This window comes from Anopheles maculipalpis, chromosome 3RL, assembly GCF_943734695.1.
Source record: "Anopheles maculipalpis chromosome 3RL, idAnoMacuDA_375_x, whole genome shotgun sequence".
In the NCBI taxonomy this organism is placed as follows: Eukaryota; Metazoa; Arthropoda; class Insecta; order Diptera; family Culicidae; genus Anopheles; species Anopheles maculipalpis.
In genome coordinates, this window is record NC_064872.1 from 4,774,251 (window position 1) to 4,801,098 (window position 26,848).

At 45.1% G+C, this 26,848-nt stretch overlaps 12 protein-coding genes across 17 annotated transcripts in view; 6 read left to right on the forward strand and 6 right to left on the reverse strand.

Annotated features, from left to right (window-relative positions):
• Positions 1-26,848, forward strand: part of LOC126564527 (protein kinase C and casein kinase substrate in neurons protein 1) — a 424,303-nt gene that overhangs the window by 368,465 nt on the left and 28,990 nt on the right. The window lies entirely within an intron of this gene.
• Positions 1-26,848, forward strand: part of LOC126564444 (mucin-2-like) — a 363,283-nt gene that overhangs the window by 233,402 nt on the left and 103,033 nt on the right. The gene's annotated exons all lie outside the window — the stretch shown is intronic.
• LOC126563903 (kinesin-like protein KIF14) overlaps positions 1-26,848 on the forward strand; it is a 107,768-nt gene that overhangs the window by 12,936 nt on the left and 67,984 nt on the right. Inside the window, exons 2-4 of the mRNA XM_050220694.1 lie at positions 2,317-2,927; positions 3,077-3,266; positions 3,330-4,647. Of these exons, the coding sequence (XP_050076651.1) occupies positions 2,317-2,927; positions 3,077-3,266; positions 3,330-4,637 (2,109 nt within the window). The 3' untranslated portion in view covers positions 4,638-4,647. The remainder of the gene's footprint in view (positions 1-2,316; positions 2,928-3,076; positions 3,267-3,329; positions 4,648-26,848) is intronic.
• On the reverse strand, positions 5,222-7,102 carry LOC126564512 (protein O-glucosyltransferase 2-like). The gene is made up of 3 exons (XM_050221578.1): positions 6,879-7,102; positions 5,601-6,807; positions 5,222-5,535 (listed from the first exon to the last, which is right to left on the reverse strand). The coding sequence occupies exons 1-3, from the start codon at positions 7,100-7,102 to the stop codon at positions 5,413-5,415; spliced, it is 1,554 nt and encodes a 517-aa protein (XP_050077535.1). The 3' UTR covers positions 5,222-5,412.
• LOC126564991 (cAMP-dependent protein kinase catalytic subunit alpha-like) lies at positions 7,952-9,192 on the forward strand. The gene is made up of 3 exons (XM_050222124.1): positions 7,952-8,125; positions 8,204-8,599; positions 8,701-9,192. Exons 1-3 carry the CDS (start codon positions 7,952-7,954, stop codon positions 9,190-9,192), a joined length of 1,062 nt encoding a protein of 353 aa, XP_050078081.1.
• Positions 9,358-10,330, reverse strand: LOC126565242 (uncharacterized). Its single transcript, XM_050222401.1, has 3 exons — positions 10,175-10,330; positions 9,926-10,102; positions 9,358-9,852 (listed from the first exon to the last, which is right to left on the reverse strand). The coding sequence occupies exons 1-3, from the start codon at positions 10,328-10,330 to the stop codon at positions 9,364-9,366; spliced, it is 822 nt and encodes a 273-aa protein (XP_050078358.1). The 3' UTR covers positions 9,358-9,363.
• On the forward strand, positions 12,222-13,747 carry LOC126565074 (RING finger protein 121). The gene is made up of 5 exons (XM_050222212.1): positions 12,222-12,270; positions 12,353-12,387; positions 12,575-12,716; positions 12,799-13,418; positions 13,579-13,747. Exons 1-5 carry the CDS (start codon positions 12,238-12,240, stop codon positions 13,697-13,699), a joined length of 951 nt encoding a protein of 316 aa, XP_050078169.1. The 5' UTR covers positions 12,222-12,237; the 3' UTR covers positions 13,700-13,747.
• LOC126564636 (pyridine nucleotide-disulfide oxidoreductase domain-containing protein 1) lies at positions 14,994-16,418 on the reverse strand. The gene has a single exon (XM_050221720.1). It carries the CDS (start codon positions 16,416-16,418, stop codon positions 14,994-14,996), a length of 1,425 nt encoding a protein of 474 aa, XP_050077677.1.
• LOC126565357 (28S ribosomal protein S18b, mitochondrial) lies at positions 16,569-17,258 on the reverse strand. Its single transcript, XM_050222531.1, has one exon. The coding sequence runs from the start codon at positions 17,229-17,231 to the stop codon at positions 16,569-16,571; it is 663 nt and encodes a 220-aa protein (XP_050078488.1). The 5' UTR covers positions 17,232-17,258.
• On the forward strand, positions 17,805-20,491 carry LOC126564308 (apoptosis-inducing factor 1, mitochondrial). Its single transcript, XM_050221310.1, has 4 exons — positions 17,805-17,976; positions 18,080-18,123; positions 18,633-19,908; positions 19,977-20,491. The coding sequence occupies exons 1-4, from the start codon at positions 17,889-17,891 to the stop codon at positions 20,489-20,491; spliced, it is 1,923 nt and encodes a 640-aa protein (XP_050077267.1). The 5' UTR covers positions 17,805-17,888.
• Positions 20,837-21,393, reverse strand: LOC126565599 (transcription initiation factor TFIID subunit 13). The gene is made up of 2 exons (XM_050222792.1): positions 21,260-21,393; positions 20,837-21,196 (listed from the first exon to the last, which is right to left on the reverse strand). Exons 1-2 carry the CDS (start codon positions 21,299-21,301, stop codon positions 20,837-20,839), a joined length of 402 nt encoding a protein of 133 aa, XP_050078749.1. The 5' UTR covers positions 21,302-21,393.
• On the reverse strand, positions 21,844-23,930 carry LOC126564228 (protein nessun dorma). Its single transcript, XM_050221211.1, has one exon. It carries the CDS (start codon positions 23,926-23,928, stop codon positions 21,844-21,846), a length of 2,085 nt encoding a protein of 694 aa, XP_050077168.1. The 5' UTR covers positions 23,929-23,930.

A 26,848-nucleotide genomic window follows, 5' to 3' on the forward strand; every position in this document is an offset into this window, starting at 1 on the left:
CTCAGACAATTAAGCTGTCTACGCGGCGCTACATAACAACCGGACCTCGGGTAGTCTTCAGTGACAGTATCTATCGCCCGAGGTCGCCCTGGCATCGCCATAATCGCTCTGCGTAGGATCCATCAATTATTGATTAAGAAAATTGATCATATTTTGTTCCGCTTCGACGTGATGTGTTGTGTATGATTGGGGATGGGTGGCATGGAAGGCTACACTCGATTACACAGCACCCCTTAACTTTGGACTTTTTCTACTACGGGTACGAGTGCATGCATTGGAATGAGTGCAAACAGGTTAGGTCATCGCTTTTGTTTGTCCCATCGATAGCTAATAACGTAGCTTACATATAAGCCGAGCCGGACGAAATGCTATAATCGCTTTTAATTACACCAATAAAAACGGGTGCATAGGAAATAGGTAGAACTGCGTAGCGCAGCAGGTAATGATTGCCTGGTCGTTAGTGGGCTTGCGTTTTTACCAAAACCACCCTTTAATAGTTTGCCAGAAATTTGGGAAAAACAAATTAAAGTTGTCCCTCAGAGTAAGCCCGCTGATAAAGCAACAAAACAATTTGACTTGTTCACTTGACAAGACTTGTTCGTTCCTGTTCCTGTTTTGATGGTTCCTTTATTGAGCTACCTGTAAGCCAGGGGTTTTTATTTGGCGATAAGTCAGTTAGCAATTTCGACTTCCGAAATAGTTTTCCTGGTTTCTGATACTGATAACAGCTTACAAGAAGCGAAGACGTGGTAAAGACGTATAAAATCCAAAGGGTAAGGAACTAAAGTCCATCCCTAAGGGGGTGATTGCATTCACCCAAGGATTCGTACTTTGAAGTGGAGAATGTTAACACGCTTATCGTTTTGTTGCTTGATGTCTCTTCGCACATTATTGTTTACGGGTGACTAAGTTTCTGTCTCTGTACCTCGGGTAACTTGTGTACAGCGGAAACGGGTAAAACGACGCAATTTCTGTAGTTGATTTTATCTAAATGGTGGACGAAAAGACGCAAATTGCTGGTACTAAGGGAAATAAAAGTTCTACGGTTTTATTTCAGATTATAAAACTCGCTTTGTTTTCATTACAATTTGAAAAAAATTGTCCTTTTTTCTTGACTCCTCAACCGCAAGAGATCTTGGACTTTCGAATAGAATGTATCTCAGGTTTCGTTAGCAATCGACGCCTTTTATTTGCCATCTATTTTTAAATGTGTGATCTTTCAATAACCACACAAATACTTTTTAAAGTAGTCAGAAAAGGGATGTACTTGTGTTTGATTTACTCTTCACCTGGACTAATAGTGACTGCCATCTAACAGCTGCTGGTCGATATAGAATATTAACCTACATTTGACGTCCACTCAATGCAGCTCGTTACAATAATTGCAACACTAAGACGAGTCTTATTTGCAGAACTTCAACCTGCGGGAGTTTCGTTGCTATCTCACCTCGTATTGGTTTATATTTCCTTCTAGATATTACTCTGTTTGCTTTCCTTCTTATCATAGTACAACATTTGAAATGTACTTAGAGCTAGAAAAGTTGCCGTCAAATACCTGGAACAGCCCCAACACCTATAGAAACAAACTGCTGATAAGCAATGGTACTTAAAATAGTTCTTCTGGGGCTATTTACTCCTAGGATACTTCATCCATAAACAAAATGCTGCACGTGAATAGAAAAAGCGTTGCTGACCGTTGGTAGATCAAGGGGTTTCACGATCGAATATGAGTACAAATGTACTATGCAAGTAAATAATCTCGCAACTTCGTCTTCTTCTTCTTAGCTGAATGACCTTCTAGGTCACACCGGCCATCAAATGGCTTGCTAGACTTGATGAAAGCACGTAGTAAGATAGTCATTTCTTTTAGGCAATCACGCTTGTTCCACCCACTTAGATGAATCTAGACTGCTATTGATGGAGTTGCTTCTCCATCAGGATGCTGACGCTATTTGCGGTTAACGATCAGATAACACCGTCATATTCGACCCTGACCATGGTTATCGTGTTACTGACATCTACAAGCTTCAGTTATCTCTTACGGAGTTCACTGTTTGTAAGCTTTCTAAAGTCTAACTGTTGCTAAGAATTGTTAGCGTCCCCATTGGCACCAAACAACAAAGAGTATGGAATTTAATAAAGTTCTGGCACGCGCCTAAAGCGAAAGGCTGTTACGGTTCGCTCGGTTTTCGCAGATTCGACACGATTGGATGGTTTTAATGTTTCGGTTTTGGTTTCCTTTTTTGATGCGTAGTATCTATTTACGTCCGGAAATAATATTTTGAACATATTTTTAATCGATCTCTTGCTTTCCAGGAAAACCTCGGCGGCAATTCCCGCACGGTTATGTTGGCCACCATTTCCCCTGCCAGTATTCATCTCGACGAAACGCTTGCCACGCTTCGGTATGCTTGCCAGGCCCGTAGCATCGTTAATCGCGTCAAGGTCAACGAACATCCGCACGATCGTATCATCCGTGAGCTGCGAGCCGAAGTCGAACGTCTGCAGGTTCTGCGGCAGGATTACGAGCGTCAAAAGAGACTGTCCGAGGCACATCAGCATCATCATCCACCGCGTAAAATCATCATCGAAACTTCGGTTGACGATGGTGAGGTTGAGGCATTGCGTCAACAGTTGGCAGAAATGGAACAGGAACTGAGCAATGCCCAGCGTTCGTGGCGCGAACGGCTGCAGGAAGCTGAAGATGTCCGACGGACGGAGATGAAGTTGCTGAAGCGCAAAGGACTGGCGCTGGAATTATCGGCCGAGCAGACGGAGCCGTGTCTGGTGAACTTGGCTGCCGATCCAATGCTGTCAGGAACGCTGCTGTACATCATTCCACCGGGGACAGTTCGGATAGGTCGACCTTCTTCGCTTTCAGCGCCGGATATTGTGCTAGAGGGTCCACTTGTGTCGCCCAATCATTGGTAAGGGAGATTTATAGAGAAAACAAAATGAAGCTTTTCTCAACAATACGACACTGGACCGTCATAATTAATTATAAATAAATATAAATAAAATGAAGCTTTTGTTGCAAATCGCAATGTTTAACACTTTTCCACACTTCATCTTGCAGCTCGATAGAAAACATAAATGGAAAGCTGTTTCTATTACCAGAAACCAACACGGAGTATGAAACGTTCGTTAATGGCGAACTAATCCAGGATCGTCGTCAGCTGTTCCATGGAGATCGTCTGGTGATCGGTGGTTCACACTATTTCCGTATCTCGAATCCGCTGTGTCCGAATAAAAAAGCTACCCAAATTGTAAGTTGAATAACTGAATGAGTTGAGGATTATTTGTGATTACAACTTTCCTCTTTTTTTCAGATGGTAGACTTCCAGTTGGCTCATCAGGAAATTTTGCACGAACAGGAGAATCGCCTTCGCCGTGAGCTGGACGCCGAAAAGCAGGCAGCCATTGCGCGCATCGAGGCCGAACGAATGGCCCACGAGCAGGAATATGAAGAGCGTCTAGCTTGTCTTGAGTTGGAGAAATTCAAGTACAAATGTCGCAAGGAACTGCTGGAAACGGAACAAGAAGCATTGCTACAATCATCCGGTAAACGCGACAAGTCCGATGGAACTAAAGAACGTTCATCACTCGTACGCGATTCTCTTGATTGTGCATCATCCACCGTGCAATCGAACTTAGCAGAGGAAATTCGCCGAATAATGGAGCACACGAGCGAGGAAAGCCTGGCACACATACAGATGATGGTAAAGGAAGCGAGCCAACGTTGCCGAACCGTCGGTTTGGACTACGAGTTCAAGCAAACCCAGGTGTGGCAAGATGAAGGCATTTTCCGTGCGATTATCAATATCGTTGATCGTGCAAATGGTCGTGTAGCTGAGTGGGTACCGGCACGTTTAGAATTTTGGCTAGGTGTAGTACGCGAGCGGGACGATCTAACCGTGGACAACATGTTTGAACATTTCGATCTCATTTGGAGCGATGCGACGGATCAGTCGGCGAACGAATCACTTCTGAACGATTCACACAATTCTAGCCGCATTTCGTTGAATCTTGGCTCAGTTAAGGAAGCCTTCCGTGGACGGCACAATAACGTTTCCGGTTCCGGTTCCAGTAGCCCAAGTAGTGGAAATACGTCAGCAGGAAGCACACGTAAATCGCAAGGACTTTTTAAATCCATCTTCTCAAGATCAGGACTCACGCAGCAAATCCCGACTAATGCCAATGAAGATCGAAGCTGTACAGCTACCAGCGCGAAAAAAGCTCTCTTCTTTGACTCGGATCCCAACGATGAAAATGTCCCCATCAACCATCAACAACCATCGCCAGCGAAGAGCACCACTCTTCAACGATTCGATCAAAAGGCGGCCAACTATCTTAAAGATCTCTGCGTTACTACACTGAAGCTTCGGAAGCTGTGCGAGAGACACAGCCAAGAATCCGACTCGCCAGCCATTAGTATTGATGCCCAAGGTAAGCCAAGAAGGAATGACGCGGAAGAAAAGCTGGCAGCACGCTGCCTAGAATCGGTGAACGATATTGAGCGTACCTTGCAATGCATACGATCGGTGCTGGCAGATCACAACATTAAGGAAGCGACGCTCAATGCAATGGAAGATGATTTCGGACGAACGCCCAAATCGGTAAGGTTTCTGTTGGACTAGCAGGACGATTGTCGCTTTTATGGAATGTTCTTGCCCTGTTTATTCCCCTCACACTAGCATTGTGGTGCGTGGGAATAGAATAAATTAATAGTGTATTTTTTAATATCAGTTTTGTTCTTTTACCAAACTTCCAAAGTTCTTTAAATTGCGCGGTAGTGGTTAGTTTTTTATCAAGTTTAGTTTGATATATATTTTTTGACGTATTTGCAATAAACAGAGGATTAAGTTGAATAATTCGGTAGGTTGCAATTCTACATAGAAAGAAAATTTTTATCGAGTCCAAATTTGAAGTAAACGATTATCTGTTACTGTGGAATGTTTAAAGTTTATTGAAGAACAGGCGAGATTGCTGATTAACATGCGCGCCAAAACACGATCCCTACATTAGAATATATTCAAACGTTCTTCTTGCATGATTTTGAGACTAGCAATACTGTACTGATGTTAAGTAAGATACAGTAATTACCTTCCTACGTACCTCTAATATACTAATACTTGAGTTCAGTTCTTGCTAGAGTCCTGAAGCTCCGATAGTCTAGACTACTTATCCATCACTCTGTCATTCAAAGGAAAAAAAAGGAGAAGAAAAAAACTGAAAATGCCCTCCTGGAAATGATAATGTAACGATCACAGCTCGCTGGTTGCGTCATAGAATAGGTTTCGATTTGTTGTAACACGGTTTTGCGGTTTCTGTTTGCTCCGCCGAGAAAGAAACTAAACTCCAACTCTCGTGCGTCACGTGCGGTAACTGTATGGTTGTCGATTGCCCTGGCCATTACAGCTCATCCCTCGGAAGCGTCGTCCGCTCGCACGGACAGAGGTACGATTCTTCCGGTTGCTCAATCTTCTCCATACCGGGCTGTACTTGGATGGGACTTACGATATATTTGGCATACTCCTGAAATTAGGTTTTAAGGGATTAGAAAGGAACACTTTAAAGACTCGTAATGCTCTCAGGCTTACCTTAAACAACAACGCATGATAGCAGTAAATGTCCAACGGTAGCAAGTTGGCATTAATGAACGCGTTCGCATTATCTCGAATTTCTCTCGCCTTTTCATCGTTTTCCCGGGCCCATTCGATCCGCTGCACCAAATCAGACAGATCCGCCTCGAACGGTATGTAGTGGCGCATCGGTACCAGCTTCCGGTAGAAGTGCTCATAGTAGAAAGAATCCTGCTTCAACACCACCGAACTGCCGGCCAACAGATAGGGCAACCGGTACGCCGCGACCGTACCATCCACATTCACCTGATACCGATAATCGAAGAAATCGTGCATCGAAATGTGTGCCACACGCGGTCCAAATTCACTTTCCTCATCCCGGAAGAAGAAAAAGTTCGTTAGCGACGCGTTCAACAGCTCCGGATAGCGACGGGACAAAGCGACCAGCTCGAGCCGTTCACGTCGTGCATCTCGTCCACGCCAGAATGCTTTGGGATGTTTTTCTACCCACGGTAGTCCTCGCTTTTGTACCGACAGCATGTCCAGCATTACCCGGCCCATATTTTCCAGCGTCGATTCGGTAATGTCGTACGTTGGCATTACAATGTCAAACGTATCGTCACTACCACACCAGGAAAAAATCGGATACGGTCCGGTGGTACGACTTGGGCCACCTTTTTTCACTAGCGGCCAATCACCCAGATTTACAAACATTTCCATATCGGGCAGGGTGAATTTGCGCGCCAAGGAAAGCAAGATTGTGTCCATAAACTTACTAAATCCGGTGTGTTGACCATAGCAACGGCGATGCACCTGGTTGCGCAGAATGACGTAGTTGCAGTGGGAAATGCTTCCCGGTTTATCGTACTGCTGGATCATGCGTGTACGCAGGCTGGAGAAATTGATCGCGCGAAACGGGATCAGATCCATATCGATCTGCGGATCGCCGGCAGGACAGCCAACAGTTTCAAGCCACTCTTCGACAGACCCTTGTGGACAGTAGCACTGTTCCGAGTATAGTGTGCCCGGAATGGAGAACGGAGACCCGTTCAGGTGGATATCGTTGTGGCGCACGTGTATCGTGACGTCACTGCACGATTCTGCCAGCCGGTAACGAACGATGCTCGAACCATCGTGACGATCAATCTGATTCAGCCGGTATCGGCACGATCCGAACCGGGACTGTCCGATGATGTGTACGTCGTACTTTTGCGACGCATTGATTCTGTAAAGTAAAGAGCATACCAATATTTTAGTTAGGCGGAAAAGAGGAAGAAACGATGCACTAGAATCTACTTCTGATTGTCGGCATCTCTTGGTTCGATGAAAAAGTAACGTGCCGGCAGTGTAGCGCGATCTGGCATCTCTACGCCCGGGCCCCATACGCGACTTTTTTTCACATCCACCAGCACCGTGCCACGATCCGCACTGCCACAGGAAGCAAAGTAACAGGAGTGTAGCACTATCGGCAACCAACAGTACCACCAATACTTTCGCCACAACCGTGCTTGATTGTACATTGTAACGAATGAGAAGCAGGGCAGGAGCGAGAAATTATTCGACCGTGACACGACAACGCAATCGAGATTACCACACCGCACGCAGCTCCGGGGAAGAGCGTTCGGTTTTGTTTGTAAACAAACACCACCACCGTCTGACAGGTCCACAGGAGCAAAATTATACTTCTCACGATCGTGAGAAGTGCATATTCATTCTAGTGAGAAGCAAGATTTTGTTCCTAGGGCCCCAGAGAACAAAAACATGCTTCTCACGATAGTGAGCAGATGTTGCTCACTATAGTGAGAAGTATGATTTTGCACTTTGTGCTGGCATAGGTTAATGGATCAAGCGGGGTCCGGAAGTTGTTTCATTGTGCTGGTAGACTTGGCCGAGATTCTTCCAAATGGTTTACCTATGGTCATTGGTGGATTTACTCTATCCACCCTATCGAATAAATTCCCCTATCAAATAAATTCTGCTGACCGGAGGGTAAGGTTCGCTTAAAAATCATAAGTACCTATGAAGGACCTACCTCTTTCTGTTTAGCCATTTTCCACCATCCGCCCAAGGGGTTAGAACTGGCCAGTGCACTCACTCAAGCTTGGATATGCAGCGGATCAAGTTAGCAATCTGCTGGACGAGGATGTGGCGTAATAGGAAAATCTTTTGATAGAGTCATTAGGGATTCTTGATTATTCGACTCCATTATTTTTGGTTTAAAGGATTTCAACTAGGAACAGTCAGATTGGCGATTTTAAAGTTTTTTTTTTTTGTGTCCGAATTGTACTCGAAATCTCCACACAAAAATATCTTAGTAGCCCAGACTAGTCTAGTCATCACCACCAACTGATGCATTTTCACGTCACAAAATGAAGCAAGAATCGGCACAGAAATTTTCCCCAAACAGCGACTATCGCCAAACACTAGCCCGTCTAAAGGCAGAATTCGAGCGACGGTACAATGATCAGAAACAGGCCTCAATCGCCTCGCTTGCAGAATTCGAACTTATACGCACACTCGGTTCCGGTGCGTTCGGTACTGTGGTAAGTAGTTTGCATTTTCCTTCTAATCCCTGGAGTAAGACGTTTTTCTCGTTCTACTGACTTTCTTTCACACTAAAGAAACTTATCAAACGAAAATCGACCGGAGATTACTTCGCCATGAAGATACTGTCGAAGGAAAGGATCGTCTACCAAAAGCAACTACAGCACACAAACAATGAGAAACGGATCCTGCAAGCGATTCGATTCCCGTTCGTTGTAAATCTCGAAACGTGCTACAAGGACAATTCCTACATCTATCTCGTAATGCCATTTGTAAATGGTGGCGAAATGTTTACCCTCCTAAGGCGGTCGCGTAGATTTTCCGAACCGCAGGCAACGTTCTACGGTGCACAGGTGGCCCTGGCATTGGAGTATTTGCACGCCTGCAATCTTATTTACCGGGATTTGAAACCGGAAAACCTGCTCATCGATTATCGTGGATACGTGAAAGTGACCGATTTTGGGTTTTGCAAGGTAATTCAGAGTGGTAACGGTTTTTTTTTAAATCGAATCACCCACCGTTACATTTTTACAATCCAATCACCCACCGTTACATTTTTACAATCCAACTGAAGGTGATCAAAGACAGAACGTGGACACTGTGTGGTACTCCGGAATATCTAGCACCCGAAATCATTCAATCGAAAGGATACGGCAAAAGCGTCGACTGGTGGTCGTATGGTGTGTTGCTGTACGAGATGAGTGCCGGTTATTCTCCCTTCTACATCAACAGTGCTGATCAGATGGCTTTGTTCGAGCGAATCTGCAAAGGCAAGTTTAAGTTCCCAAAGAACTTCTCGTCCGATTTGTGCGATCTTGTGCATCATCTGCTGCAGACGGACCTCTCACGGCGGTACGGCAATCTGAGGAACGGGGTCGAAGACATTAAACAGCACGCATGGTTCAAGTCAACCAAGTGGTATGCCATATTGAACCGCGAGCTATCTGCTCCTTACGTTCCAAAGCTGGAAGGACCAGGCGATGCTTCCCTGTTCGATGTATATGATGAGCATAACCTGAAGATAGCCTCGAAGTGCCAGTATGCGAAAGAATTTGCCGAATTTTAAGCTTTATTCACAGCGCCAACGTCCTATTTCGTTGGGCCTTATTTTTACAGTGTGATTAAAGTGAGAAGATATAGCAAAGAAAATCTTCTTCTATTATAAGATAGTGATAGTGATTTATAACAATTTATAAATTATGGACCAGCCAACAGCGTGCCGCCTGTAGCAGCCATCTTAAAACTGCGGCACCTTAAGATTAATAACACGTCCAAAGCGAGATGTAAGCCGTCGCAGTGAATTATCAGCCGATTCTTCACCACCCTTAGTTACCGTCGATGTGGACTGCTTGGGTTTAGTGATTTTGTGCATCTTTCTAGCAAGTCGAGCTTTACCAATCGTATTGCGCGCTTGCGCAGCTCCCAGGAATTCTGTTCCATCGACTGATACGGCACGACGAGCCTTCAGCTTTTGTGTCGCAGATCGTAGGGTGCGATTCAACTTTTCCTGATGTTTGCGCAATTTTTGTGCAACCAAAAAAGGAATCGACCGATTGTTTAGGTCCCGAAATCCGGTCTGCAAATCCATCCGTCCTTGGTACTCATTTGTGGGCGAGTTAGGAGGAGCTTCCGTTGTAAAGCAGGGGTCTTCTTCGCCCGAACGTGCATACGGGTTGAGATCAGCGTTTGAAAACAGCGTTGGGTGTATTCCAGCAGTGTGAGCATTCTAAAGAGCAGAAAAGTTTCCGCTTTACTAAAACCGAACTAGGCAACACAGAAAACAGGTCTTTGCTACTTACCACTTCACTTTCGTGAGCAAATATTTGGAAGCAGATGGGACAGAACGGTTTAAGGTGCATTTTCATGTGCGTGGTCATGCTGAGCAGCGTGTTCAGCGAGTATTGACATTGGAAGCAGTAAAACTTAGGCCCACGGAACGTGTCCAGGGCAAGTGAGGTGTAAGCTTGCAAATAACCCTGAAACGAGGACGAAAACATCGTGTTGTGAGTTTTTTTTTTCACCTAAACCTATCGAGTTTGTTTACTAACCTGCGAGCAGTTGATGCCATTGGAGGACGCTTCCTCACAGAACAGCACCATGTTTCCATTCGCATCTTTACAAATGGCATCCTTTTGGAACACGGAACCAGCATTAGAAGCATCCACGGTTACGAGCTCCGAACTTTCCAATATTTCAGTCGACATTATTCAAGTGCGCACAAAATTGAATACGATTAACAATTGTGACGAACTAGCAGCGCTAAGCTTGAACTCTGTCCCAGCGATTTACAATTATGGCGGACCTTTTACGATAAACCACGGTGAAGTACTGACGAAAGAGTTATGCTGTAACCGATGTAGTTTTCCGCGCGATTTGCGTTGTGAACTGAAAATTTTACAGCCTACTTTGATTACTTGTGGTGCCAAATAATCACCGATGCACGATTTACACTAGTATGCGTGTGTTTGGAACGTCAGTGCCATCTTTGATATTGGGATGTTTTTTTTCAGCAAGTAATGGTGGACTAACTGCAGAAGGTCACAAAAGTATAGTACGCTTTATATCCATTTGCTGGTTAAATCTAACAAAAAGTAAATCAACTAAAATGTTCCAGGATTATGTTGAGAGTCGCAGAACACGGTGTGCATATGTATGAATGTTGTGTTAGCACTTCCCGACACGTCTAGCAGCATCGAACCGGGTGGAGCCTAAAGTAAATAAGCTAACGGTAGTTTTGTTTATGTGTGGAAGTTGCACAAGGAAAAAACAGAAGAACATAAAAGCTACGAGGACACGTGCACCAGGATTGGTATTGAAACCCCACAACCATCAAACGTAAGCACTCAATCCAAAAGGTAAGTTATTATGAGGAGAAAATTCCCTTCCTCCTTTTTTTGTCGAGAATCCTTTTGATGGATAGCTCATTCCGAGTGTGTGACGTCCTCAAGTTTCATATTTGTGAGCTGGATCTCAGCACGTGATAAAAGACAAACTATGATAAATGTGCGGTAAAGATGCTCGAGATGCTAGCGGTTCCGGTCTTCAAAGGAAGCCAAATAGCCGAAATAGCGCAAGCCCACAACATCTCTCGAGGTAGTAGATACTTCCTCGTGCAACACCTTTCGAAGGGCTATACAGAAGCAGTATGCAAGGCTGGGAACCACAAAGACCTTGAAGAGAAGATCGATCGATCTTTTAAGACTAGCGTCCACACGGGTCAGGACAAAGTACGAGACCTTTGGAATCTCGGGTAAGGGACCACGTCCAAGGGAACATATTCGACGGAGATTCCTCATAGATCAAGGGAAGACAGTGGGATGTTTTGGGTACGATCACCATCAATGACCTAGATATTTCAGTACTTCATTGGGTACTTCAGTACTAACCCTACCCCACACCAAAGGCATCTAATGACCCTAATCCAACACTATTTACAAAAGTTATCCGCTAGTTCTGATAAGACCCCCACAAGACCCCCCTGATAAGAATGAGATAGTAAGATACCCGGTCCCGTTGGCAGTAAAGTGCCCTAGAGACAACATCCAACGGGATATGTTCTACAAAGAGTCCTCGTCGATCAAAGGAACACAGTTTTGGAGACCATCATGAGCAGCGAGTTCTTCGATGACTTCTCCTTTAGGCCTAACCTTACTCCACACCTAGGGCATCTAAAGACACTATTCCAGCTCTATTCACTAAAGATATCTTCTAGTTCTGATACGCGATTCCAAATATGCGCTAGTGCGTTTCCAGATTCCTCCAACAGTGCAATCAACCCTGAGCATACATGTGTCAACCTGTGCTTCAGCAAGGGCTGTCAGTCGGAAAATTGAAAACAACAATAAACTTTTTCTCTTTCTCTCCCTCTCTGTCGGATAAGAGCAAACGACGATGGTGCAAGAGGTGATGACGAACGAAAAACACAGGTTAAAATAAGTTAATCCAACAGCAGCGCCTATTCTGTATGTATTTTAAGTAAACTCTGGTTCAAAGTTGCAACATTTAATCGAAATCGACGTTCGGAACGTGGTAGACGCGTGGAGCGCGGCAGACGGACGCATTTCCGAGCAGCAAAAAACCCAGCGGCCACAAACCGAGAACTGCCGCCAACATGAATCTGCACGAGCCGGTTGATCCGAACAAGGTATGTGTGTTCTAGGGCCAAGGCAAGAAAAAAACAGCTGCAAATGGAATAAGCTAACGATTGCATTCATCTCATATTGCAGCCCTTCGATGAGCTAACACCGGAAGAAAAAATGAGGTAAAACTGGCATACGTGGGGCAACTTTTTTTATCGATCGTTTATTATCGGCACTGAAGACCTGGTGGCTGGTAGCGCAGCCCCCCCCCCCCCCCCTCCCAGCGTTGTTGTGGTCGCCAAGTGATTCAACTAATAATTTATCTGCTTCTGTATTGCTTTTTGTCTTTTCTTCTGCGTGATTTCGAAGGCTGGAGCACATTAAAATGTACGAAAAACACAAGGGCCATGAATCGATGCACATGGAAATGGTCGTGATACTGCTGGTCACACTCATAATCGCCCAGGTAGTGCTGGTTGAATGGAAGAAACGCCACTACAGATCCTATTCGGTACGCGCCCCAATGCCAAAAAATAATCCAATTATTGTGAAAGAGCAAAAACATACTAAATTCTACCCTACTTCCATTCTAGCTAATGACCCTCCTCGCCCTCTGGGTGATTCCGTTCGTGCTTAGTCTTCGCAGCCAGTACTGGCGGTTTATCTTCTTCTGGCTAATATTTAGCTGCATCACCGGGCTGGTAATGCGGAAAGCGGTCCGCAAACCCATTGCCGGCACGACACCCCGGCTCGTCTACAAATGGTTTTACTTCATCTACAAGCTAAGCTATCTGCTCGGCATCATCGGGTACATTGTGATGATGTTTACGTTTTTCGGCGTAAATTTCATCTTTAATCAACCTCCGCACACGTGGATGGACGTGGGACTGTTGCTGGTGTTTTACGGACTGTACTATGGTGTGCTGGGCAGGGATATCTCGGAAATCTGTGCCGATAAGATGGCTTGCCATATTGGGTATTACACACCGAAAGGTATACCGACGAGACATCTGGAGCGAAATGTGTGTGCCGTGTGTGGCAATCAGCTGCTAACGGACGTGAACGAGTCGGGTGTGATCGAGAACACGTACAAGCTGACCTGTGATCATGTTTTTCATGAGTTCTGCATCCGGGGGTGGTGTATCGTGGGGAAGAAGCAAACTTGCCCGTACTGCAAGGAAAAGGTTGACCTCAAGAAGATGTTTTGCAATCCGTAAGTATTGAGCCTGGGGAGTCTTTTAGTGGGTTTAACAGCCCATAGGAAAATGTTGTGGATCTTGAATCCTACTAGGTTCAAGCTATTCTAATTCTTATTCTATGGCCTATTAAACCCTGTAGTGTTTAAAATGATAAAACAATGCTTCCGGTTTTAGGTGGGAACGCCCTCACGTACTGTACGGGCAGCTGCTGGACTGGATCCGGTGGCTTGTCGCCTGGCAGCCGCTAATACTGTTCATTGTGCAAGGCATCAACTGGTCGCTCGGGTTGGAGTAAAGCTAGGCCGTTTTTATTTATTACATCTCCTATCGGACGATTCCACTAGTCTCTGGTCGCTGGCAAAGGTTTAGTTCCAATGAGTGTATTTTTAATTGAGCTGCCTGTTACATTTCTGTTCCCGTATCCGTAATCGAAACCAAAAATTCCACACGACGAAACGCGCCTTATGATTCCTAGAGGTTGAAAACCGTGTCACACGTATCATTATGTAGACCAAATCGTAGCTAGCACCGGATGTGTGTTTGTGGCGCGCATAAGAAACGAGGAAGATTTTTAGCCCTGGCCCCGGGCAACCAAGGAAAACTTCCAGAAAGAAAAAATGTTCCAGGCAATCCGAGTAGGTAACCGCCAGCAATTTTGGAGGCTTATAACTTTTTCATACGTAATCCAATATCAATGCAATATTCTGGTGAAAGTTTAGTTAACTCTTCTTCTTTCTATTGAATTAAATATTCTACCTGCATTCTAAGTAATTTCTATGTTATGGACCTTCAACGTTGACATGTTTTTTTTGAGAAAATTAAAATTTTCTCAAAAATCTATTTTTTAGATGTTTTATCTAAAAAATCTCATATCTATCATAACAATATCTAAACATTTTAATTTTTTTAATGTTAATTTCTTCTGAATTTTGCTACGAGCAGATAAAAAGTAAAAGATGTTTTTATTACAGTAAAAACCGTTACAGAAGACCTCGTTCTTCATAGCACTTCATTTTAACTGGTAGTGAAATTCTGACAATTTCACATTATAGTTGTCTAATAGCTGCAAGAAGCGTATTATTGTGAAAATTGTTCAAAGCACTTAAATAGTTATGTTAACTGTTTTTCAAATTTTGGAGAAAAAGCATGTAATCTTTCAACATTCGTAACTTGAAAACGAATAAGTGTAGAGGTATTGTATGTATATCAATAGAAAAATGAAAAGTAGATATAATATTCATTAGAATATAGCACCACAATTGGATTACGTGTAAAAAAGTAATAAGCCTCCCAATTTGATGGCTACACGGGTAGTCCGGTTGCTTGGAGTAGGGAAAAGTACATTTATAACTCAATTCTATCAGGATGAGTTAGAGGTTCCTCAAAGTAAAGGGAACATTCCGTGGAGGACGGTTTTTATGTATTATTTTCGTTATTTGAATTAATTTCCTTGAAACCCCATTTTATTCAATCCTGCTCCTAATTGCAAGAAAACCCCTTCGTAAAATATCATCTTAAACAACAATTTTGCGAGTAGTATTTTTTTTAATCCATTTATTTCCTTTCCTTTATGGGCCGTCACAAGTAATCTAGTCGAAATAATCCTCAATATCGATATCAGGATTCAGCAGATCATCCCCGTATGGTGAGAGGTCCAGCTGATTGAGGATCAAATTCTCGCACGTTTCTTCCAGCCCCGTTTCACCTACCAACAGTGCACCCTGCAACCGTCCATCAACCATTACGAACTTGATATACTCCAGCCCAGGTGTCATCCGAAGCAGCACCTCATACTTATCGTGCAAACCTTGCCCATTGTAGCGCCCGAGCAGTACTACCTGATAACCGAATAGAGTCGTCGCGTGGTTGAACATTTCGAAGCAAAAATCCTGATAAATCTCTTCCCCCGCACGTTTGGCAGCCATACTCCGGGCGGCCATTGCACCCATTTGGCGAGCCTGTGTCCATAGACGCATCTGGAACCAGTGCGGTGCATGTTCCCAGCCAGCGTAGCAAACATCTCCAGCTGCGTAGATGTCCTTAACGGATGTTTCCATCGACCAGTTGACGAAGAGGCCACCATCCGGTCCTAATTTAAATGGCCGATCACAACCACCCGTCCAGCTAGTGGCCGGAACAACACCAGTAGCAGACACGACGAAATCACACTCAATCGTCGTACCATCCGTAAGGAGAATCTTCAATCCGGTGCTGATTTCTAGAATGTCCTCAACTTCCACCGATTGATGAATCGTTACTTTGTTAGCGTTCCGGGACGCATCGTCCCCGTGTTTCTGGATATCAAAGGCACGATGCCAGTCAGGTCCTAGTGCAGCTCCCCGCTTATTTCCTGCGCCAGTTTCCTCTTGCTCCGTGTACCGCATACGTTTATAGATCGTCTTTTCCGTTCCAGATTTATTATTTAAACGCTCCTTAAAGAAGGTGGCCGCTCCGGAATCCACAAACGTCGAGCTTATGTACGGATCCTTTATCACCCAGTGGATTTCCTCCATTCCATCCACTTCGTACACCAGTTCCGATGCAATACCACCATTTCCAACAACCACCAGTCGGCTAGCCGTGTCGATTCGCTTCCGGAACTCTTCCACCGATTCCGTATCGCGGATACCGATCACATTCGCGTTTCCTTTCGCTTTGTCGATTATCTTCGGTCTTGCACCGGTGCAAAGGCATACGAATCGGTACTGAATACATCTTCCTGAGACCGTTTTTAGCAAGTTTTTCTCACTTTCAATCGTATCAAGTTGATCGAGCAGCACGTCGATGTTATTTGCCGATGCAAGTTCTCCCGTACTTTTTTCTTCCACATCGAAACGATTTAGAATTTTACCCAGCGGAACCACATTGGTCACTGCTTTGACGAGCGAAGACTCAGTTAGCAAGAGAATCCGGTCGTTTGGGTCGGTACGCAAAAGGTTCAACGTTTCGGCACAAGTTACGCCAGCAATTCCACCTCCTACGATGACGTACGTGTACGAAAGCTTGTCTGCCATTAGACTGTTCTGTTCTTTACTAGCACCACAAAACGACATATTTACTCTCAACTACCGTAAATAATCTACTTTCTATCAGCAGTTCAATAAACAATGCTTCACTTATAAAAACTAGTAGCACACGCACACACACCAAACGCCGCGTGTTTCCTACTTTGAGGAATTGTTTTCCTTTGTAGGATAATATTCACTGTAATCGTACTCCCGGAATGGCACATCAAACGTAAGCATTCCACGGTCCATAGCCCTTTCGACCGCGACCAACAGCTGCGTGTGTTTCTTCTGGCACAGCCCAGTCACCCGGTAGCTCAACACCTCACCCGTTTGCGATGAAATAAATTGCTTCAGCAGATCGATATTGTTGTGATCCAGCACCAGATACTCGTCGCGACAAATCGGGCAAGGATTGCCAGTTGATATGCGTCCCTTGCGGATGCAAGTTTTACGCGTCAGTTTCGGTGGATACGGTCCTTTGTGATTGCGGCGGTACTGTTTCCACACCGGGTCGTTTTGGTACGTTTGCCGGTAAGCTTCACTAGCTAGATAGCGAATGCTTGTCTCGACGGGAATCACACGAGATCGATCCTTCGGATCATCCGTGGGTTGCTTGGATGCGGTTGAGTCACCAGCTTCCTCTTGCGGTTCCGATTCGTCGGCTACTGCTGTTTCTTCGGTGACTTCTTTTCCTGGCTGTGTAGAGCGCCGTTGCAAAGCGGTTGATGAGAAATATCTCGCTTGACCGGTGCCGGTGGCCAGTAAACTTTGGCGATAGATAGAAATAAGTTCAGCACTGAATAAGCGCAACACTGACATTGTGATAGCAATGACGGCTTTGTGTGACGTAATAGAGAGACTGTTTAAAGTATTTTTTTTTTCTGCTGCAGAAAAGAATTTTGCTGGAATAAGGAAAATACGTGGACCGATTGATGGAGTGTGAAAGAGCTTACACAAGGACTAGAGAAGCTGAATGATGCAAAAGAATTGCTCTTCCTTGCTTGAAAAATGAACTTACCGGCTCCAAATTCGATGGTGTTCGGTGCGCGATCGGAACAACAAAGTCTGTCATGTACGGTTTGGCGTGCATGTGTTGCGCTCTGAAGTGTGTGATCCATACAGACTGGGTTTGTGTACATATGAAATCGAGACAAAAGATACGGTTTTAGTTAATATTTCAACAGGAAATAATCTCAACTTCTCAAAGAACTAATTTTCTATTACAAATCGTAGTTTTTGTGCAATAAATGGTGGAAACACATGGTTAAAAACACGCTTTTTCCAATAATAAACGTACACAGCCAAATACCGTTTGACAGTTGTCAAACACTTCCCGATCAGCGCAGCTCTGTCAAACGCGCGTGAGCAAAACAAATGCAATGTGCGAACCAAAGTAACCACTGAGGGTGAGGGCATCCCAGTCTGCAAAGCTGTGCACAAAATACAAAATTTCTAGCTACGAATTCGGTGCCCGCAATGCTTTCGGTGTCCCGCATTGCGGTCGGGAACGTGCGCTCCGTACAGCCGACGTTTGTACGCGCCCGTAAGCATGTTCTCGCTGGAGGTAAGTCAACAATACCGGGCAGAAAAGGCTGATGTAACAACACAGAACCCGGGAGGAGTGCGCGTGAATAATTGATTTATCGATTTTTTTATTCCTCGGACAGGCTTCTCCCAAACGTGTGGCAACCGACGATGGATTTCCATCAAGGTAAATCATGTGCTACTTGCGAAAGAATCGACATCCGGTCGACGTAGAAGACAAACTTCGGCGGAATCGAATGATTCGTGCGGTTGTGATGATGAAGAAGAAAGGAAAGGTCTAAATTCTGGTGCGATCGTTACGCCATGTGACGAAAGTCGCCGCTTACCCATGCTGGGAGAGTTGATACAGTTTCCGAACGATCCCAATCCGTATCCGGCCCCACCAAGGCGGCACGTGCCAATAAATCGATTTTTTCAGGTTTCATGTTTATATTATTTCCACACACGTGGAGAGAGGCAGTTTTTAACACCCATTTCGTCTAATTCCTAGCCAAAACCGGTTGAAACGGTCCCGGATCCGGTTTTAATATCTTGCGAAAAGTGCGAAAGTGTCGAAAATCACGATCATGATGATAAGGAGGTTTATCTTACGATTGTGTTAAATTTTAAATTCAAAATCTTTAATTTTATGTAACTGAAAAATATTAACACATTTTTTGTTTTTGCTTTTCCCAGGAAACGGAACATAAAGCGGTGGCCAGCACAGGTGGTCCAACATGTCTGCCACCCCCACCTCCACCCCCAAAACCATCTTACACAGGATACATACTCGGGGCCATCGCACTCACAGCGGGTGGGCTAGGGCTCGCATACTACAACGGTCTCTTCGATGGACCTCCACCTCCAGCACCGGTAGATGACACAAAGGAAGATCCGGCACGAAAAAAGCGCACATATCCAGCATCTTCCAAAGATCTTCCCAAACACGTTCCATACCTGCTGATCGGTGGTGGAACGGCCAGTATTGCCGCTTTCCGATCGATTCGTGTGCACGATCCCAAAGCAAAGGTAATGATGATAACCAACGAGCTCGAAATGCCCTACATGCGTCCACCACTCTCGAAGGAACTGTGGTTTAATCCGGCCGACACAGAACCGCTCAAGTTTCGGCAGTGGAACGGAAGCGAACGAAGTATATTTTACGAATCGAATGATTATTACATCGATCCAAGCAAGCTAAGTGAAGCACCCAATGGAGGGGTGGCTGTTGCCCGTGGTTACGAAGTACACCGATTGGATGTGGTCAATCAGAAAGCTATCCTAACCGATGGTACGGAAATAACGTACGATAAGTGTCTGATTGCGACTGGTGCAAGGCCAAAAAATTTGCCCATTTTTGAGTCGGCCCCAAGGGCTGTCCGGGAGCGTGTTACCCTGTTCAAGAGTGTACACGATTTTGAGCAACTATCCGCACAGCTAGACGATGGCAGCCGGGTTGCAATTATTGGTGGAGGATTCCTTGGCAGTGAGCTGGCCTGTGCTCTTTCCAAGTCGGAACAAACGCGTAAGAAAAAGGTGGAAGTCTTTCAACTGTTTCACGAAGGTGGCAATATGGCGAAAGTACTTCCGGAATATTTAAGCAGCTGGACGACTGAACGGTTGCGCGAGGAGGGTGTAAAGGTGTGGCCTAAAACGCAAGTTAAGGCGGTGGAAATGCAAGGCACCAAACTTAAGCTAACACTCGTGGACGATAGTGTACTGCTGGTGGATCGCGTAATAGTGGCGGTTGGCTCGGAACCGAATACGGACCTTGCGAAGACTTCCGGGTTGGAGGTGGACGGTAAAAATGGCGGCTTCTTGGTGGATGCAGAGTTACGCGCACGGTCGAATGTGTTTGTGGCTGGAGATGCGGCTTGCTTCTACGACACAAAGTTCGGCAGAAGAAGAGTGGAACATCACGATCATGCGATCGTATCGGGACGATTAGCTGGCGAGAACATGGTTGGACTGAGTGCGTACTCATCTTGGGTCGTCTTCAACAAAGCATATTCTTTAATTATCCTTTTTCTCTAACAACAGATAAGCCTTACACACATCAGAGCATGTTCTGGTCGGATCTTGGTCCACGGATCAGTTACGAAGCCATTGGTCTAATTGATTCCACCCTACCAACGGTAGCCGTATTCGCTAAGCGGACGGCAGAAGAGCTGTCCCGGGCCGCAGTTCCAACTGTTGCTGCTGCTGCTGCTGCCGGTGGTAACGATTCGGAGAAGCTTCAGGCAGCAAATGCCAACGTAGGAAGCGTTATGGAAGCGAAAAACGTGTCCATGGTTCCGTTGTCCGAGCAAGCAAAGCCAACAGAAAAGCCAGTAAAGGAACCGGTGGAAGATGGTAGCTTCGATAAGGGTGTAATATTTTATCTACGCGATAAGAAGGTAGTCGGCCTGGTGTTATGGAACGTGTTTAATCGGATGGGAACGGCACGCAAAATTCTCGATCAGCACACCGAGTATGATGATTTGAATGAGGTTGCGAAGCTATTTAATCTTCACGAACGACCCGCGGAAGAGGTGGAAACCGAGGCCGAGCAGTAGTTGCAAGTTTTTGTTAAAAAGCGCCATTAGGAGCGTAACGTTCAGTAGCGGATATAAGCATTTGCGATAATAATTGGTATTGGTTAAGCTGAAAGAATACAAATTCACGTGCTCGCAGAACTAATGTTTGTAGTTTCGATTTTCGGAAGATTCGGATTGGAATTGGTCTTAATTGAAAAATTCGATTCGATTGGGATCCCATTGTGATTGGAATGTTTGTAAGATTCGAATCCCGATTGGGATTCGCTTTACCCAACATTTCACAGAACAAAGTTAATAACATGTTGTCTGGTTTTGTTTTATTTTGTCCTTTGTTTATACAGTCTTCATATTTCCTTTCGAATTTTACTTAATTTTTGCTTCCGCCCCGACATACTTCACCTCATCGAACGCCTTTCGTGCCCGTTTCAGCTCTTCGTTCATTGTTAGCAGATCCTTCACGCGAGCATATTTACGTGAATTTTTCCGTACCAGAAACACAATGTCCTCCACCTGCACACGACCAGTGCGCCCGATTTCCATCGCTCGGTGTGTCATTTCCGTGATGAATTCGACCACCAAATCTTCCAGCAGATCGACACTTTCCGTGTACGGATTCTGATCGTCCCCGAAGCCGTACATCATGCAGCGCAACTCCTTGCTAAAAAGACGCTTGCGTCCGGATGATGTTTCGATCTGTACCTCACCAAGCTCGTCATCTTCGAACTAACAGGGGGAAGTGCAGAAAAAATGATGCAGTTCTGCATGTCGCAAAAACACCCATCTTACCTCTGCTTGGTCGAATCCTTCTTCCGGTGGGTTAGCGGTCATATTCGGAACTGTTTACAAACAATCGGGATACAGGATTGCTTACTTGCTGTGCAGTATAAAATTTCGTTTTATTTATAACTTGATAAAATGGAGTTAGGACAAAAAAAACAAAGCTTGATAATGGATGCGATTTCGTTTGTTTGACAGTAGCTAGCTGCTTGTTTTGACAGCGCCTCAGGTAAGGTGGCTGCGTCCGTTAAAAGATTCAAATGCAAACCGGCTGCGTAACTGATCAATCTTCCATCGGATGAATGTCCTGCGGAGAAGAAATGAAAATTAAAATCAAAATGGGTATTTAAAAATTTATATGAGCACAAATAACATTATTCTATCGAACGGTCACAATATTCACATAACAGAAAGAGATAAATATTAAACAAAATCCGTTTTACACACAACCACAAGGAATCTCGATCAACTGAAACTAGCCAATCAACTGAAATTACTGGACAATTACAACACAATCACAGGGTAAGCTTTCTGAATGAAACAGTCCTATTTTTTCAACTAACCATTAGCATTTGGGAGCCCACGATTCAGCATCAATCGATTTCAATAACCGTATCATCAATCTCTATAATCTGATCTTCACAACCATCCAGCCCCTGCTCGCTTGCGCTCGATTCTTCTTGATTCTTCACTTCACACAACGATTGCTTAACATTTTCCTTAATGGTGTTTTCTTCATCAAACTCTTCTTCTCCTTCCGACCGGCTTATCGAATCCGACACACCCGTATCGCTGGCGGTGCGACTATCTTCCTCCTCCTTCTCGCTCGCGTCCGCCGGCCAATCCGTTATGCCCATCGACGGCCGTATGTGCTTGGTTGAGGAAAGTTTAGTAGCTTCAAGATAATTGGCAGAAAAACTTACATTCGTAACGTCGCAGATTGAAGAATCCTCCAAACCGTCATTCCAAACTTCGGGCTGCTGGGTGGCATCCTCATCGACAAAGCACGAACTATTGAACCGTTCGCTAAAGCCCTTGCGGATGACAAAGTTGCCTTTCGCGTTCTGCCCAAACTCACAGCTTCCCTCGAACGTAAACTCTTCCCGATCGATCATGTTGAAATCCTCAAACACCTGCGATCGATTTCCTTGCTGATTGTTTTCGGCATCCTCGTTAAAATCTTCCAACAGTACTCCATATTGCGAGCAGTTCTTTATGCTGGTGGAACGGAACAGAATTTGACACTGATCGAGCGTTTCCAGTCCCGTCATGCAGTGGCTGACGGTGGTGTTTAGCAGATTAATTGTACAATCGTGATTGCTGTAGATGCCAGTAGAAAACTCCTTGATCACACACCGATCGAACGTGATCGTACAGTTGCCAAAGATCACAATGCCCTGCTTTGTGCTGGAGCTCGGATCCCCGGTCAAGCAGCAGTTGCGGAAGACGATGTTACCTTGCTTGATGACCACACCGGTGCGCACGTTCGAACAATCGAGCCGGATGTTTTCCAGCGTAAAATCACCATCGATCGTTAGGAGCACGCTGTCATCGTTTTTGGAAACGATCACCGGATTCATCTTGGTAGCTAGATCGTATTCCTCCACGAACGAAACGTTGCTTACACCCCGGAACGATCCTCCTCCGCTGAGATATTCGAGAAATTTGATGTCCTGCCGTGTGCCGTGTGGTAAATATATTGCACTGTCTGGACTGCAATGATCGAGTGCGTGTTGTAGAGAGTCACACATCTTGACGGAAATCTTTGCATCCATAAGCTCCTTTGCGCTCTGCAGATAGGTAAGCTGCTCATCCATTGGGACAGCCCGTGTGACGATGTAAGACATGGGAGTAGATCCTTTGCTCTTCCCACCAACACCACCAAACCGAACCTTCTCGAAGACACCACGCATGACCGGATTCTCCAAGATGGTAATCTCATTCTTGATCGTATTCAAACGTAAATTCAACTGCAGCAGCTCACTCGATCGATTGTCCTTCAGAATCGACGTCTCATTATCCTCCTCTTCCTCTGCTTCCAGGTCCTGTTCCTCCTCGCTTAACTCGTGCTCAATAAAGTCTCGCTTACGCTGGATGTAACGTGCTTCAGCGAGCAGCGCCAAAGCGTGCGATGAAAGCTGCCGGGACATCGCCTTATTCTTCAGATCGTGACAAAACCGTATCCGTGACTCCAGGTGCTTATCGAGCCAACTATGATGCTCATCCTCAGCATCATTATCCCACGGCATCCACAGATGTTGATAGAAAAATCGCAACTTATCAATACAATCCGCCGTAATGTTAACGTTCAGTGCGGGATTATTCTGTTCGCGCAATGGCCATAGCTCCTCTAAATCCACCGCAATCTGTTCCTCCGGCAGGTGTACATCATCGTCTTGGATTGCTTCGATGATAAAGATTGCTTTCAGCTCATCGAACAACACCTGATCGACCGTACCGAGCACGACGAGCGGATACTTTACAGCCAGCTGTTCACAGACCGGACGCGATGCTTTCCAGAGCGCTTGCCAGCCCGTCGGTTCCACAGCCACTTCCACGAAATTTATCCACTCGGAACGGATTGCGGATGCAGGGATGTTGGTACCGCCTCCGTTGAGGACGTTGGTCGTTTCCAGCAGACGGGTGAGGAAATTTTTCTTAAACTCGTACACTTCCATCTTTTTGTGATGATGATGCTGCTGCTGAGGTGGGCGTGAAAATCGTTGCCGTTAATTCAAAGCAACCGAACAAAATCTCGTTACTGTCAAGGCGGGCAGTGAACGTGAAAGTATGAACGCGCTCGCTGTTCAAAAAACACCAATCGGATAGTTCGTGCGGATATGAAATGATTAGAAAATGTGTTTTCGTAATTTTTAAACCATTTTTGGAGGTTTAGTAACTGAAGTTATATTTATAAAATATTTTACAACATATTTTCTACGAGAAACAACCACCCAGTTCGTCCTGATGTTGAATAAAACTTTAATTCTGCCAAACTGCAACGTCAAAATCTACACTATGGGCGAGTAATCAAACGATCCACAACTATGGGCTCACAGTACAGTCAAATTCCTTCACTGAAAGCAGTACTTGTCAAAAGGTGTATTTTCTCACTTTTTTGAAGAGTTCCGGAGAGGCAAGGCTGCCGTCGTCGTCGTTGTCGTCGTCGTCGGTTCGTTGCTAATTTATCAAGCCATCGAAGTGCGGTTCTAACAACATCTGCATCATCAAAAAAGTTATCCGTTTTTCCCGATTTGTTTGTGGGTGATTTCATCCGTTGCCCTAGCCATCCTGGCGGGTCCTAAGAAAAAGGTAGAAAGCCCCTTTTTTTATTCGCAATACCGCCGTGTGTGAGTGTGTGACTAATTGTTGTTCTTTCTGCTACCGCGAACCCAAAGGGTCGTGTGGTTTTTGCATTCCCTCTCAGTTCATCAGTTCGAAAACTGCAGTCTCGGCACAAAAAAGTTCAGAACAGTGTAGCGTGATTATCGTGAACCTTGCAAAAGGGTTTTTCTATTTGGTGAAGCGATTTAGGCAGTAGTGAATGGTTGGCAGCAACATTTTCCATTCACCTGTGAACTCAATTTCGCGCTGTGTTGGGGTTGTGTGGGGATTCTACAGCCCCTAGGGGTGGAACATCGTCATCCAATTGTCGTTGTTTCGCATTTAGATACCGGGGAAGGAAAAGTGTTGGGTGGAAGGTTACTTTTTTGCGCAAATTAAATTATCACCTCTAATGCACCGTAGCTGTGCGGGTGCTTTGTCACCGGATTTTGTACACGGGCCTGTAACAAACACGATACCTTACGACCCAACAACGCAACGTTGCGAAGTAACCGATTACATAAAAAAATGTTCAGGAAATTCGCCACTGGTGTGTACCTCCGGTTTCTGCTTAAGTTCAAAATTCTGTGTGTGCGTTTTTCTGGTTTCTAGGCGAGTGCCAGCTCCACGCAAACGGTAGTTAAAATATTCGACAAAACGGTCCATTTATTCTCGGTTATGATTCTTTCTTCTCGGAAAAGCCGAAAGAGAACATTTGGAGGAAAGAAAAAAACGCAACAAAAAAGCCGCCAGCAGTGTAAACTCTCGCGCGTATGTTTCGCGGCCGTATGTGTGTATGTGCATGTGAAAAGAAGTGTAGGAATGTTATTCGTCCAAAAGAAAAAAAAAACGAAGCAACATGTTAGCGAGGAATGAAAACTTCCCAAAATAAGGGAATAGAAAACATGCGAACACCACGCACTCCTCCCCGTACACGAGGGAAGAAGAATTAGCTTGCGGTAGAGTATGGCGATGCGTGAAAGGTTCGTGTGCGTATGTGTGTATGGGGAGTGGTTGTTCCATCTCACTTACACGCGTTTACGAATCCCGGGCGGTTTTGCCTGGGGTGTCATCCTGTCACGCAACAAGCGCCCCCTGTGTGGAGAATCCCGCGGGATGACACACACATGTGACAGAGCGAGCGCAAACGTCAGAATGAGCAGGATGGGGCTCACGAACACCGAGTGAGATGAGATTCTAAGCTGTTTCTCGCTCTTGTTGCGTGAGAAGCGAGAAAGATAAACAGAGATGCATGCAGCTCTGACCACTGCTGGCGCACATCAACCCCTCGAAAGTGGGCATCCACCTTCGACCCTTTAGGATTTCCTTGTTCTTCAGGATGGATGGATGATGTGTTTACCTTTTTGGGCGGAAGGTCCAAGAGGTCATGGTGGATTTTTGCGAACAATTCGATCGTTATCTTGAATTGGGTGTAACTCGCGTGCATGGAAGCCAGTTTTAACGAGTTTGAGTTTGAACAGGAACAGGAATTCTTACACAGCGCTGTGTTTTTCTAGGCCTTTATAATCAAGAAAAATTACTTTATTGACAAGTTTTATATAGTGTTTGGTCCTTTTTTATTCATATTTACAGTAAGCGTGAAAAATTGTCAACCGAGTTGTGTGTTACGCGTTTGATTCAGGCGGTTCAACACGTGAGTGCGCGGAAAAGCAAAATAAACAAAATTTTTTGCTATCGATCTTTAAAGTTTATGGTGCATAAAGTGTGACCAAATTTAGTTTAGTGTTTAGTTGAAGTGCATTCATTTGGCAGCTTGTTTTGATGAAAATATTTAGTTTGAGAGTGTGTATATGAATAGTGTGTCCCGGGTGTGCAAGTGAGTGCAGTGGCATCTTGGATTAAAGCATTACCCACATTCATAGTCGCCAATAAACGCCCGCAGCCTGCTGTGCGACGAGCCTTCGAGAAAAACCGAGCAAAGGAAAACCAACGACTGCGAACTCCGCCAGAAGGTAAGTAGTGCTCTGTGTTGAAGCGCATGTCAAGCCCCCTTTTGAGAATGTCCTTGATTGGTGAGAGATGCCTAGCGCCCTTGCACGGCCTTTCCACTGCTGGGTCGCGAAACAACCACCTTTTCCAGCGAACACATTCTAGGCATTCAAATGGCCCTTTTGGTGTGTACCGTTTTTACCACGTGCCTGGTCCTCGTGTGAGAGAGAAAAGAAAGATGACGCGACTAGGAAAGGAATTGTTTAAGGGCGCACAGTATTGTAACCTTGAACTTGTTGACGGAAGACGTAGTTTTTGTAATGC

Coding starts and splice junctions, on each gene's coding strand:
- LOC126564512 (XM_050221578.1), bottom strand. CDS start 7,102: ATGTACAATCAAGCACGGTTGTGGCGAAAGTATTGGTGGTACTGTTGG. Junction 6,808..6,878: donor AGAGATGCCGACAATCAGAA/GTAGATTCTAGT, acceptor TTTACTTTACAG/AATCAATGCGTCGCAAAAGT. Junction 5,536..5,600: donor ATCATGCGTTGTTGTTTAAG/GTAAGCCTGAGA, acceptor ACCTAATTTCAG/GAGTATGCCAAATATATCGT.
- LOC126564991 (XM_050222124.1), top strand. CDS start 7,952: ATGAAGCAAGAATCGGCACAGAAATTTTCCCCAAACAGCGACTATCGC. Junction 8,126..8,203: donor CCGGTGCGTTCGGTACTGTG/GTAAGTAGTTTG, acceptor TTCACACTAAAG/AAACTTATCAAACGAAAATC. Junction 8,600..8,700: donor CCGATTTTGGGTTTTGCAAG/GTAATTCAGAGT, acceptor ATCCAACTGAAG/GTGATCAAAGACAGAACGTG.
- LOC126565242 (XM_050222401.1), bottom strand. CDS start 10,330: ATGTCGACTGAAATATTGGAAAGTTCGGAGCTCGTAACCGTGGATGCT. Junction 10,103..10,174: donor ATGGCATCAACTGCTCGCAG/GTTAGTAAACAA, acceptor TCCTCGTTTCAG/GGTTATTTGCAAGCTTACAC. Junction 9,853..9,925: donor TTGCTCACGAAAGTGAAGTG/GTAAGTAGCAAA, acceptor TCTGCTCTTTAG/AATGCTCACACTGCTGGAAT.
- LOC126565074 (XM_050222212.1), top strand. CDS start 12,238: ATGAATCTGCACGAGCCGGTTGATCCGAACAAG. Junction 12,271..12,352: donor AGCCGGTTGATCCGAACAAG/GTATGTGTGTTC, acceptor CTCATATTGCAG/CCCTTCGATGAGCTAACACC. Junction 13,419..13,578: donor AAGAAGATGTTTTGCAATCC/GTAAGTATTGAG, acceptor TTCCGGTTTTAG/GTGGGAACGCCCTCACGTAC.
- LOC126564636 (XM_050221720.1), bottom strand. CDS start 16,418: ATGGCAGACAAGCTTTCGTACACGTACGTCATCGTAGGAGGTGGAATT.
- LOC126565357 (XM_050222531.1), bottom strand. CDS start 17,231: ATGTCAGTGTTGCGCTTATTCAGTGCTGAACTTATTTCTATCTATCGC.
- LOC126564308 (XM_050221310.1), top strand. CDS start 17,889: ATGCTTTCGGTGTCCCGCATTGCGGTCGGGAACGTGCGCTCCGTACAG. Junction 18,124..18,632: donor GACGATGGATTTCCATCAAG/GTAAATCATGTG, acceptor TGCTTTTCCCAG/GAAACGGAACATAAAGCGGT. Junction 19,909..19,976: donor CGAGAACATGGTTGGACTGA/GTGCGTACTCAT, acceptor CTCTAACAACAG/ATAAGCCTTACACACATCAG.
- LOC126565599 (XM_050222792.1), bottom strand. CDS start 21,301: ATGACCGCTAACCCACCGGAAGAAGGATTCGACCAAGCAGAG. Junction 21,197..21,259: donor AAGGATTCGACCAAGCAGAG/GTAAGATGGGTG, acceptor TCCCCCTGTTAG/TTCGAAGATGACGAGCTTGG.
- LOC126564228 (XM_050221211.1), bottom strand. CDS start 23,928: ATGGAAGTGTACGAGTTTAAGAAAAATTTCCTCACCCGTCTGCTGGAA.